Source organism: Gadus macrocephalus, chromosome 8 (genome assembly GCF_031168955.1).
Source record: "Gadus macrocephalus chromosome 8, ASM3116895v1".
NCBI lineage: Eukaryota > Metazoa > Chordata > Actinopteri > Gadiformes > Gadidae > Gadus > Gadus macrocephalus.
In genome coordinates this window covers 8,679,266-8,691,765 of record NC_082389.1, presented here as the reverse complement: position 1 = coordinate 8,691,765, position 12,500 = coordinate 8,679,266, and the positions used below count along the sequence as shown (strand labels likewise).

The 12,500-nt window shown below is 46.8% G+C and overlaps 2 protein-coding genes across 2 annotated transcripts in view; both read right to left on the bottom strand.

Moving 5' to 3' along the window:
- The window catches only part of LOC132462854 (noelin-3-like), a 16,825-nt gene extending 13,413 nt beyond the window's left edge, over positions 1-3,412 (bottom strand). Inside the window, exon 1 of the mRNA XM_060058617.1 lies at positions 3,110-3,412. Within this exon, the coding sequence (XP_059914600.1) occupies positions 3,110-3,178 (69 nt within the window). The 5' untranslated portion in view covers positions 3,179-3,412. The remainder of the gene's footprint in view (positions 1-3,109) is intronic.
- A 3,196-nt stretch (positions 3,413-6,608) lies between these two features.
- The window catches only part of LOC132462834 (collagen alpha-1(XI) chain-like), a 64,907-nt gene continuing 59,015 nt past the window's right edge, over positions 6,609-12,500 (bottom strand). The window contains exons 59-63 of the mRNA XM_060058594.1: positions 11,774-12,038; positions 10,725-10,837; positions 10,274-10,342; positions 9,481-9,714; positions 6,609-8,769 (exon numbers count right to left, since the gene is read on the bottom strand). Of these exons, the coding sequence (XP_059914577.1) occupies positions 8,623-8,769; positions 9,481-9,714; positions 10,274-10,342; positions 10,725-10,837; positions 11,774-12,038 (828 nt within the window). The 3' untranslated portion in view covers positions 6,609-8,622. The remainder of the gene's footprint in view (positions 8,770-9,480; positions 9,715-10,273; positions 10,343-10,724; positions 10,838-11,773; positions 12,039-12,500) is intronic.

Genomic DNA, 12,500 nt, shown 5'->3' with positions numbered 1-12,500 from the left:
CAGGTAGAAGAAAGCAGGAAACTTTGAATTAGCCATAAAAAAGCCTTATTCTGTAGCCTCAAAATATGTTGCTTGTGTAAGAAATAACTTTGGAGCGTCTCTCTCTTTCAGATGGGAATCATTGTAGTGAGATGCAGATCATGGGGTTTAGGAGGTTTTCGGGAGGCAGCCTTTTTGTTTGGCTTTTCTTTTACTTCACCTGTGTCTTTTGAAATAATTGGTCCTCACAATACAGGCCTATGTGTCCCTGCAATGCTTAAAGGTGACATATTATACCACCAGGTGTGAGTGTGATTAGCCTGACAAGCCGTTTCGAAAATCTGCTCCATATGACATCACTAGTGGGTGTGTCCACCTAGATCTGTGCTGGATAGATCAGTCTACCAGTCTACCCAGTGGACTGAAGTCTACATTGCTCATCTATCCGGCACAGATCTAGGTGGACACGCCCACTAGTGATGTCATATGGAGCAGATTTTCGAAACGGCTTGTCAGGCTAATCACACTCACACCTGGTGGTATAATATGTCCCCTTTAAGGGTGCTTTCCCCTGTTCCCCTGTGACTAGGCACATCCTCACATACCACTGTGTACCTGCTTGAAATTCCGCAGCCATCGGAGCTCATTTAACTGTTGCACTACGAAGGATAACGGCAAGTTACTAAATAAGTCAAGATATAATTGAAATAATTTAAATCCTGAAAATATAGTTATAAAGGCGGGCTAGGCAATTTGGAGAAACAAGATTTATTCCAAAGCTAGAGTTATCTAAATTTCAACCGAAACAATCCCAGCCCTCTCTTCAGGTCTCCATTCCAAGGCTACTCCATCAAGACACAAGGATAGCTCCCAGGCTTTAGCTTGGTCCGGTCAGCCTTGTAGAAGACTTCATGCGCAATGAGGGCACAGGCAGAGTGCAAGCAGGAAAATGATTGGGCGGGCGGCTTATCACAGGGCTGCGACAGCCACAGATACCAGACTTTCAATTCATGATGTCTGGATGTAAGGAGAATTTCAACAAATATGACGAAAAAATGCTTCTGAAATAATTTTCTTTCGTAGGAAAGTATGCATATTCGTACGCTTCATCTTATCTATTTGTTCTTCTGATAAAAGTTGTTTAACTTAAGATTTAAGCGCTATGAGTGTCACCTGTTAGAAATATCAAAGCCTTTAATCAGCTATGAGTGAGTGAAATGCTCTGTGTGAATATCTGTTATGTTCGGCTGTGCTGCTGTCTCTCTACGGGAGCCAATTTAGACCGATTTTAGAACGCTCCCGGCTAAATTCTGAAAAATCAGGGTATCTCTTCCCTGATTGGTTCAGGGTATCCATCTTTCCAAGCAACCTTTGTGGAGGTAGAAGGAGCAGAGAGGCAGGGGGGGGGGGGCACTTTTGTAGTTGTTTATTTTCAATATTGTGCCCACTTGTGCTCTTTCCCTGCCATTATGTCTGTTTATTCTTAAACCTTCCCTAAAGCAGTTTTAAACAAGAGTTCAGCCTATTTGTGGAAGGGGACAAGGGTGAAGGGAGGGGTGGCCGGGTTGGGGATGTTTTGCAATGGTGTGTGGGATGCTGTTTACTGCCTTTCCCTCATGGCATCACAGAGAGAGTGGATTAACGAAAGTGTGTGTGAATGTAAGCTCTCTCTCTCTCTCTCTCTCTCTCTCTCTCTCTCTCTCTCTCTCTCTCTCTCTCTCTCTCTCTCTCCCTCATACACATTCTAGTTTATCTCCTTTTTGAAAGGCACCTGAAGAGAATCTTGCTTCACTATGAACCTTTAACTGAAAAGAAAAAAAAAAGGCATCAAACATGTGGAGCATCAAACATCCTGTACTCTGCCCAAATTGTCTCCCCCTGAATTATGCACACAACCCCATCTTATCTCCAGCTCAGCCAGGTCTCACAGCTTCTCCCCAGTCTGTATTCTCCCTCTCTGTCAACCCCAACCAACCTCTGCAAAGCAAAACCATGCCTGGAGTTTTGATCCCTGTTGAATTGACAGCTGGCACAACCTTCTCGGATAACATTTGGATACATTTTTTTCTGTTAAACACAAAACGCTGCCAGAATGGCCTTCAAAGTCACAAAACGGCAGGACATTTCAAAACATGAATAAACATAAATCAATTAATTTGCTTCATGGTTATTCATGACTTCCTCTGCGAGGGGTCTGCGTAGGGCCTACAAAAAGCGGGATTAACGACCTAATTGGCCGCTATTCTTTTCCTAATGACTTGGTGATCTGCAACCTGCTGTTAGGGCTAATGTGCCTGTTATTGCCAGGAAATTAACTTGGATATGAACCGCGGAAATGATTGATTCTCAGAGTACATTATGAAAGATTTAAGTCCAAGTGCCTATGGCCGTTTCCTTGAATTAGACCATCTAATATTTATGCACAATTCATACCGTGTCAAAAGGTGCTGCTTAACCTTCTAGTAATCCTCTAGTACAGCCGTCAGTGTCTTGCCTCCACCCATCCGGCGACTCACCCCACCTTATTTATATGTGAACGTATGTTTCCACAAGCAATACCCGGCAGGATCGATATCACAACTTTATCTTTGGAGATGGCAATGATACATTCACACACACCCACCCACACCCCCACCCCCAACACACACCCACCCTTCTCACAGCTGACCAAAGTCCTGCAATAACGTTGTTTTTTGCCATTTAAAAAGTGTGATTCCTCTCATGAGGGATATTGCACTAGTTACTTAATGCCACAGTCAACAGAGGGGTGTGTCGCCGATAAAAAAACCAATCATTCCTTCTTCTCCACCAAGCAAGAATCAAACCTCTCCCCCCATAGAGTCATCCTTTGACTGACACAAAAACACACATGCACAGAATCAGCCATGTCACCAGCCTGCACACACACTCACTCGCACACACACACACACACACACACACACACACACACACACACACACACACACACACACACACACACACACACACACACACACACACACACACACACACACACACACACACACACAGGTACACCTACACAGACGCGTAATGCAAGTCCCATGTCCAACCGGAGGGACAGAGGGCTCTGGAGACGCAGAGCACAGCGCGGAGGAGGAGAGCAACTCACCGCTGAAGGGCAGCATCCCAACCACAGCAGCAGCAGCAGCGGGTTCAGGACCGCGGACAGCGACAGCATGGTGCAGCCTGGTGGGTTTTTTTTTTTTTTTTTTTTTTGTGCAAAGTGTTTTTCCTCCTTTTTTCACGGTCAAATAATTCACGCGAGTAGTTGCTGCCGGCTGGCTTTCGCCGTGTCCACCATCATCAACAATAGCACCATCACCATCACCGTCCCCACCGCGCGGCGGTAAAATCCCTGGCTCTCACACACTGGCGAAGAGGCGAGGGGATCCGCGCGCACTCCGGTGACGCGCGCGCACGCCATGTGGGCAGCAGAGAGAGAGAGGGGGGGGGGGGGGGGGGGAGAGAGAGAGAGGGGGGGGGGGAGAGAGAGAAAGAGAGGGAGAGGAAACGCGAGGCATAAAAAGTTTGTGACGGCCGCGAATGCGTCGCGCCGCACCCGCCGCAGGTTAGGAACCTTTCTTCGCGGATATGACATCGACGTCTGGCTTTACTTTGGCGATTAATATCGGAATATGAAGCTGTTATTGGTCGGTGGTAAACGTTACCGTCTATGTATGGTATGACCAGAAATTGATGAAGAAACTTCCAGCTCAGTGTGTGTGTGTGTGTGTGTGTGTGTGTGTGTGTGTGTGTGTGTGTGTGTGTGTGTGTGTGTGTTATAATACAAAATGAGAAACAAGCCAGACTGGCTCCAAACTCTTTGGGGCACAGGTAATATTTAGCGGGGGCTACGCGGCACATACTGTTAACTTTGGGTGATATCCAAAAGTATATTTCATGCGATTTTAATAGCATACAATAATGTGTGAAAATCCTTTGAATGCAGATATGATATACATGTTTTAACTGTGGCCCTATAGAGCTACAGGCACTGGGAGTCTGATCTACCACCAGTACATCCTTGACTGAAGCCCTTACCTTTTATATATATATATATATATATATATATATATATATATATATATATATATATATATATATATATAATAGGGAATATCTCTCTGTCTCTCTCTCTCTCTCTCTCTCTCTCTCTCTCTCTCTCTCTCTCTCTCTCTCTCTCTCTCCTCTCTCTCTCTCTCTCTCTCTCTCCCTCTCTCTCTCTCTCTTAACCCCTCTCCCTCTCTGGCTCTCAGTCTTTCAGAGACACTTGGAGGAAAGGTTATCCGAAAGAAATCATGAACCTGGCGGAGTAAAGGGCTTCTAAAGAATAGGGTGCCATTAAATCGTTGGATCCTGTACTTGAAGACCCCTGACTTAAGGTGGATTCACAGAAGTGAATACACAGTCAAAACACAGCAGACAACTCCCCCCTGAGGGTATCTCAAAGCCTCCCCCCCCCCCCCCCCCCCTCATCCAGCAGAAGAGCTGGGACAGCGGGGGACACCAGCGAACGACGCCAGAGGACTGAGCAGCCTGCCTACCGGATGTCTTGGTAGGGCGGTTTGACAAAAGGAGCTCCCTTAATGGGGAGTTTGAGGTCGGGCAGGGGGTCTCTCTATCCGAGAGCGGCCCCCGTCACAGCACGGGTGTGTGATGGTGTGTGTTGGCGAAGAGTAGGGGGGGGACGAGTGGGTGAGTCGGGGCCGGCCGCCAGCAGAAGCGGCTGGAACACGTCCGAGCGAGAGACAGTTTGATCAAGCTGCAGCGCCGCCCGAGGAATGCCTTTGACAGGGGGGAGACCGAGTGGAGGAAAGTTTCTTGGCACGCTTGAACAAAGGGTTTTTTCCTCTCCGTTTTACGGGCCCTGACCTGAATGGGTAATGAGGAGCGTTGGTGGTGGTGGTGTCAGCGAGAGGCCCCCCCGTGACTCACTCTGTGCTTTATTGTACCTGGCAGTTAAAATAGATGTTGACTTACGGGGGGCACAGGATACAATTAGCTGTTGAATGCTTCTTTGGAAACGAGACCACGGAGAGGAGACACTAAAGTACTCTAAAATGGTGTGTCATTGGATGACATTAGTATTTTGACGGCGGACAATTTGTCCGAGTTTAGTGTCTTATGAAAAAGGCCCATCGAGAAAGTCTTTATTAAGGCCATTATTATAAATGCACCATTAAACAACCAATGCTACAGCAAGTTGAAAAACAAGCCTTGAGGAACAAAAGTACAAATGTTTGGTACTGGGTGGACGGTATCCTTTCCTTATGTAACCGTGTGGGTTGGTTACTATTTTGTAGGTTGAAGTGATTTTGCTCTTCAAAGAGACCAAACCATTGAATTCTCAACACATACCTGCCATTCCACAACGACGATTTGTTCTGAATGAGGTTCAAGGGCTCACTCAGACTTAGATTTGAATGCAAACGGCATGAATGCATTCATTTTGCACGGTAGTTCTTTCAAGGACCGAAGCGAAGGTCCAAACAGATGAACGGCCCAGCCACACAAATACTGCTTTTTTCTTGACATTGCATTTCCCTTTAGACTCTTTTTTTTCAGTTCAGTTTACCTCATTATGCTATGCTCCCCAGTTTAATAAACTGTAGCGGTTGACCTCCCTGTGATCCCACGCAAAGATGAGTGTGGGAGTGTGTGTGCGGAGGAGGGCTGGTTCAAGCGGCCTCACCTGGCCCCGAGTCGGACTGAATGGGCTCATGGACTGGGGGAGGCTGGCGCGCACATTGCACATTGAGTAATCAATGTGCACGTTAAACCAGCCATCACCCACACACACACATGGGAAGGGAGATCTCCTTCCTGGCATCGTTTATCTCCATTGTCATGTCTCATCGTCTGCAAGCCTTACAATAAACCCGTTTTCAATCTCACCACCCTGCATCCTTGTATCTCGAGGAGTCCGTAAAAGCCACCTAGGTGGAGTATGGCAGCCACCTAGGTTGGGTGTGGAATGGACCTCGCCACAACAAGATCATTCACAGTGCGTTTCAACAAGGCAAAAAGAGATCGGCAGGCACACAGATTGACTGCTTGCTCATCATGACCGTATGTGGGTCTGTGGTGATGAGTAACCGCCCAATAAGAACAGCTTGTTGATACATGATAAATACACAGAGTGTTACAGCCGCTGCTATGTGTCAGAGTACAATACAAGGAATAGCACAGATGGATAGACAGAAAGACAGACAGACGTACTGATGGATAGAGAAGAAACTGCTTGATGCTACCCAGAGGTATCCTCTCCCCTTTAGTATCCAAGGCTTCTTTTCGAGTCACTTTCAAACTTTTCTTTGCACAAAAAGCCAACATTCATGCATATATGACATCCCAGATAAGACCATTTATTTGCCTTCTTATAGTGTCGGCAGAAGCTATGGAGCACCGCCATTGTTTCAATCAGTATTATCACCAACAAGAGTCATATATTCTGCCTCATCGCCTTTGAGCCAGGCACCTGGTCCATAGCTGCAGACCAGTGACAAGTAGCACTCAATCATGGTGTTCTGTTACCAAAACCGCTTGGTTGTGCGTGGCATAACACACGTGGCATGCTGTGACGTTCAGGTGAAAGCAAACCATTGCGATGAGCATTTATTTGGCACGGCACCAAATATTTATTCAAGGTTTTTTACATGGGTTGTAAACATAATGACACAGCTTTGGGGAGAGGAAGAGGCATCTCTGGAGATGGGTTGTGTCACTGGAAGGCCAAGGAGCTGGAGAGGCTGAGAGATGTTGAGTCTCCCCGGAGTCAGAGAAAGAAGCAAAACACTGCAGGACAGAAAATGTTATCACCAAACCCAAATACTTTGGTATCACTAATCAGAAGCCTTTTGAAATCCCGGTGCAGTAAATCGGAAATGTGTGGCTGTGAAAGGCAAAGGATCATGGGAGACGGTCCACTGATAGCGTTTGACAGCACACCGGTTGGCAACAACACAGAGCTTCAACCCAGCTTTGATCAGAATCCAGTTTTAATACTTTTGAAAGTACCATCCAAAGCACATGAAAACACGACACACTTCGTCATTGTTACAAAAGTGGATGTTGACAGGATCGATTTGTGCAATCATAGACAAACTGGACAGATAAAACGACACAAATAGGCTTTATTCCCTTTGATAAAAGAAATCTTCCCCCCACATATATCAACTTAATTGTGTAATTAAGGCCTATATATATGGAAAACATCCCGTTTTTTTGGGAGAAACTGAGGTATACCTTTTGGAAGAATAAAGTCTATTTGGGAAAAATATTCCCTTATTGAGTTGATCCTGCACAAAAACAGTTGATCCATATTTATATTACTATCTTATCGTCTCTAAAGGTTAAATTAATAATGGGAATAGCGATTAATATGTAAACACTACAACATGAACGGGTTATGGTGAAATGCAATGTATCATGATGTTATTTTAAGTTGTTCTTTGTTGAAGGGTCCAAAAATAAAAGCTTATTATTATTTACAAAATGAACTTTACTTACAAATTGGGGATATTTTTTTAGCTCATTAATGTATAGATAATAGCATAACAATACTTTTTAAAAACCGATAAGGGCTTAGCCAGACATTTTCAAAACAAACAAATATATTCATTGCAAATTTATTTTCTATATAGATTACCAAACATGAATTCAAACTTTTAGGAGCCGGGGACACATGCAAGCTTTCGGAAGTGGACTCAAAAAGGAACAGTATTGTACAAAATAATAACAATAATAATAATAATAATAATTACAGTTTTATCAAATGGATTTTTCTGCAGCACCTAGGGTGATCCGTGATTCAGCACAAAAAAGCCCCTCTGTGGTCGTATTCAGAGTAGCACCTGAAGAAATCAGAGAGAGAGGGGGGCGAGAGAGAGAGGAGGGAGAGCAACGAGATGGGTGGGGCGGGGTGGGCAGGAGGGAGGGAAGGAGGGGGAGACAGGGCTCAGAGAAAGTGGATGAGTGGATGAGTGGGGGAGTGAGGGGAGTGAGGGGAGGTGATATACGCTCTCTGTTTGCTAGCAAAGTGTGACACTGTGTCCCGCCACGGCATGAAACGTCCTTCTCTCTCCATGGCCCTCCTGGTTTTTAACGCAGAGTCAAAGTCAAGTGATTCTGGACCTTAAAAAGGCCCCCCTCCCCCCCACTCCCACCTTGTTCCATTTCCTCCCCCCCCCCCCCGATATCTGGTCTACGGTGGTCTATGCTTGGACAAATAGGGCTTTGGGGCTTTCTTCCTCTCCTTCTTCATCTTCTTCCACGTCTTTTTCTTCTCCTCTGGGCTCGAGTGGGTCTTCTTGGTCAGGGAAAAACAAAAAAACAACCAAAACGAAAAACAACCAAAACAAAAACAAAAACAAAACACAGATTGACGGCACCGACACAGGTTTTGTGGATCGCGAGGAGAGAGGGTCAAAGATGGCGGTGAGCCCCGCTGCATGCCTTGCTCACGGTGCCCCACCCCCCCGGCCCTGTCCGTCAGTGGGGGGGGGGGGGGGTGGGGGGGAGATGGGAGGGCGACGGGGGGGGGGGGGGGGCCGACGGGGGGGGGGGTCTTAGGGGGCCGGGGGATGGGTTGGGGGGTCTTGGGGGGGGGGGGGGGGGGGGTGTCTAGCCGAGGAAGCAGACGGGGCCGACCTCAAAGCCAAACCGCTGGTTCGAGTCCCCGAAGTCGTTGAGCATGACGTCGATGATGGGCACCTGGTCGATGCGCGGGGTGTTGATCTCCAGGACGGTGCGGGAGTAGCCCTGCCTCTGCTGCGGACACACGGCGACACAACAGGGGGCTCCGAGTCAGACTCAACACAGAACACGTCAAAGAAGAATGTACGCACTTGTTGTACAATTCTACCTTCATTTTTTCCTTTCTCCCCCCCTGATGTCCCCATGTTATATTATTATCGTTGTACTATTGTCATTGTTTCGTTTGTTTGTTAGGCACTTTGGGTCAACCCTGTTGTTCTTTTAAATGCGCTATATAAATAAAGTTGACTTGACTTGTGTGTTGTACGTCCTGGCACTTAATAGTAGTACTTAGTATTGTGTAGCATCTTATTCTGGCTATCTTTGCTGCATACAGGGATAGGTTTCCTAGCTATCTTTTCTGTATACAGGGATGGCTATCATAGCAATCGTTGCTGTATACAGGGATGGCTATCAGAGCTATTTCATGTTGTATACAGAGAATGGGTTAACCTAGAAATCGTAAGTGCTTGGCACTTTTTCCTATGAACATCCTTACTGTGCCGATAGCGATATATTGTTGTTTCTTTTTCTTCTGACAAATTTACTTATGCAAGTCGCTTTCGATAAAAGCGTCTGCTAAATGCCCTGAATATAAATGTAAATATCAAGACATTACGCTCAGCAGAAACTGTTGCGGGTTGTATTTATCGTGTTGCCCAAACCCCCCCCAGATGAAAGCCCCCAAATGCAGCCGTAAAACCCTGCGTGTGCGGTTGGCCCTACCGAGCATCCGTCCGACAGGGGCTTGATGAAGGGGTTGTTGTCGTAGGACAACTCCTCGTCGTTGGAGCCCAGGAAGCGCAGCGCCTTGTTGTAGTCGTCGGCCTTGGCGTCGTACCACGCCACCGACTGGTGGCAGATGTAGGTGAAGTTCTGGCGCGCCGAGGAGCTCAGCAGCTTCAGGAAGGTCATCTGCACCGTGCTGACAGTGTTCTCCGACACGTCCACGTAGTTCAGCTGCGGGGAGAGGTGGCCGGGGGAGGGAGGGAGGGAGGGAGGGAGGGAGGGGAGGGGAGGGACATGGGTGAGGGTAAGGGGAGGCAAAGGGAAGGGACAGAGAGATGGGAGGAGAAAATGAAAGATAGGAAGAAAGAAGGAAGATTGTGCGATGGGAAAAATAAAGGATGAGAGAAAGAGAGAAGGAAAGATTGGAAGAGAGAAAGTAAGAATGAAAGAAGGAAAGAAAGAGAGGTAATGTTTGGTGGGGGTTTAGGGAAGAGAAGGGGGGAAGATGAATGGGCAAGAGGAGAAAAGATGGGTTAGCAGGAGAGAGAATGGAATAATCAATACAGTATAAAGGCATAGATAAAGGAATGGAAAAGGTGAGAATAAAAAAAGGGAATCATAGAACATAAAAGGGATGAGGGACAGGGAAGAGATTGAAGGAGAGAGGACGATGAGACGCAGAATATGACAAACGCATGTATAACCTCAACCGAGGTAAAAAACCTAAATGGAAATAATGACTTTTAATTTAAATTGTAGAGAGGCTCTAACTGATTTCTGGCTGACTTACAATCTTGCCACGCTTGAATTCACTGAACCATGAACCTGGAGCCTCCTTGGGCCAGTTGGAAATCCTTACCTGATAAGAGAGAAAAACAAGTTGAAAAACAAAGTGTTAGAAAGTCACTGTTAGTGTGGTCAGACTAAGCCTGTCGCTGAAAACTTCAGAGATCCACATTTGCATTTTCCAAAATCGTATTCTGAGATTGAAAAGGCAATTGAGACGCTCACAAAGAGCATTAACACAAAAGAGGAATTGACTTAGAACTAGACTGGAAAAAGAAGCAACACAATTTAACAAACAACAGTATAGTCAATAGCAACATCAATAGCAGTGCAGATAATAAGTAACAAACATCTTTGTAAAACAAATCACCACAAACTTTTTTCCAAACAACAACTTGACCTCTGCGCGGTTCCTCTTAGTGCCCTTAGGCTGGCTGCATTGACTCATGACTTACTCCTGCAGACTTCTTGTCTGGGAAGATACAGGTCTCGCCGCCGGCTGTGAAGTTACAGAAGACCTTAATGGCGTCCCCTATGCATCCCTGGTTGGGATCGATCCAGTATTCACCTGTAAACAAACACACAGGGTGTCATTTGTATCAGGGGAGGGGAGGGGGGGGGGGGGAGGGATTCCATTGACTTTCACTCCTGAACTTGCTCCACAATAGATTACTTCACACACCACTAGCAGACGTTTATTTTCTAGGGTGATGGTAGCTTTTGAGGGAACAGGTGGAACGGCCTGTCCTCGAAAAACGTTCTGATGGTCACTTCCCCAAAGCACAGGGATTAAGGAGTGTTGACAAACTGTGCTGTCCTGCCAGGGCACGGCTGGTAGACTTGCCTGTCCGAGTCTAGTCCACTACCGGCCCCCTGGATCCATAACGGAGCAGACCTATAATAAGTGTTATGAACGATGTCGCCTCAGTGAAAAGGGTCTATTGGAAAACACCCAACCCTAGCGCTCAGCTGAAGATGTGATACGACGCCGTTCTTTTGCACTTGGAAAGCCGTAGATTTATAAAGAATGATGTCATTGCTTATCAGCCAAAGTGGTGAGTGGAGGCTGTAGCGTTCGCCGTAGAAGCCCTTTGATTTGTATGTTTGGACCGAGCGTCGTTTGTATAAGTACCGCCAGGCAGGAGCGACTCCTATTGATCGTTACTCTGGCGTTTCCCGGCCAAACGCAGAAGTTGACGGAAACCCTCGTTAGACACAACAAACAATCAATAATTAACTCTGCGTGGAGTCTTAAATCTCTTGTTGTTATTGCTGTACCAAGCGTTTTCAATTAGTAATAATCAAAGTCGTAATAAAGTCAAGAATCGTTTGTGATGATAATGTTTGGATGCATTTTTGTAACAGTAATTGTGGAATTATTATAAATTATGATTATGATTATTTTTTCTATTATCATCATAAATATGATTCGTTTTATTTGCTATTATTATCTCCCCCAGTGATGTCCCCCCCTCTAATTCAATCATCATCTGCAGGCGCCCACCGTCTGGGAACTCGGGCTGGCTGAGGTGCAGGTCGTTGCAGGTCCTGGCCGGGTTGTCCTGGGTGCCCATGGGGAACTTCATGCGCTCGATGTCCTGCTTGAGGTTGTTGAGGGAGCCGAACACGTCCTCCATGCCCTCCGAGTACGCGGCGTCCATGCCGTAGTCGGCCAGTGGCTCGTCGGCCTGGGGTTGGTCCGCCTGCCGCCTGTTCTTCCTGGAGGCCTGCTGGATGGGCAGGGGCTGGATGATGTCGCCGGGGGGACCCTACAGGGGGGGAGACGGGGGGTAGGGGGGGTTAGAGAGGGTCGTCGTGCGGTGGTGCAGCCACCGGCTCTTGCTGGGTGTGTTTGATCGGCGTCGGGGAGGAGTCCCTGAGATCAAGGTCACTGGGAGTAGCGAGACGTGCTAGCTGGCACAATCCAGGGTGAACTGAAGATGGCATCGTGCATGACTGGAGAGACAATCTTGTTTGAGCTCTTGGAATCTAAACCCCATACACACACACACACACACACAGACTGACTCACACACACACACACACACACACACACACACAGACTGACTCACACACACACACACACACACACACACACAGACTGACTCACACACACACACACACACACACACACACACACACACACACACACACACACACACACACACACACACACACACACACACACACACACACACGTTCTGAAGCGGTGCTCAGGATAAATAACAAAG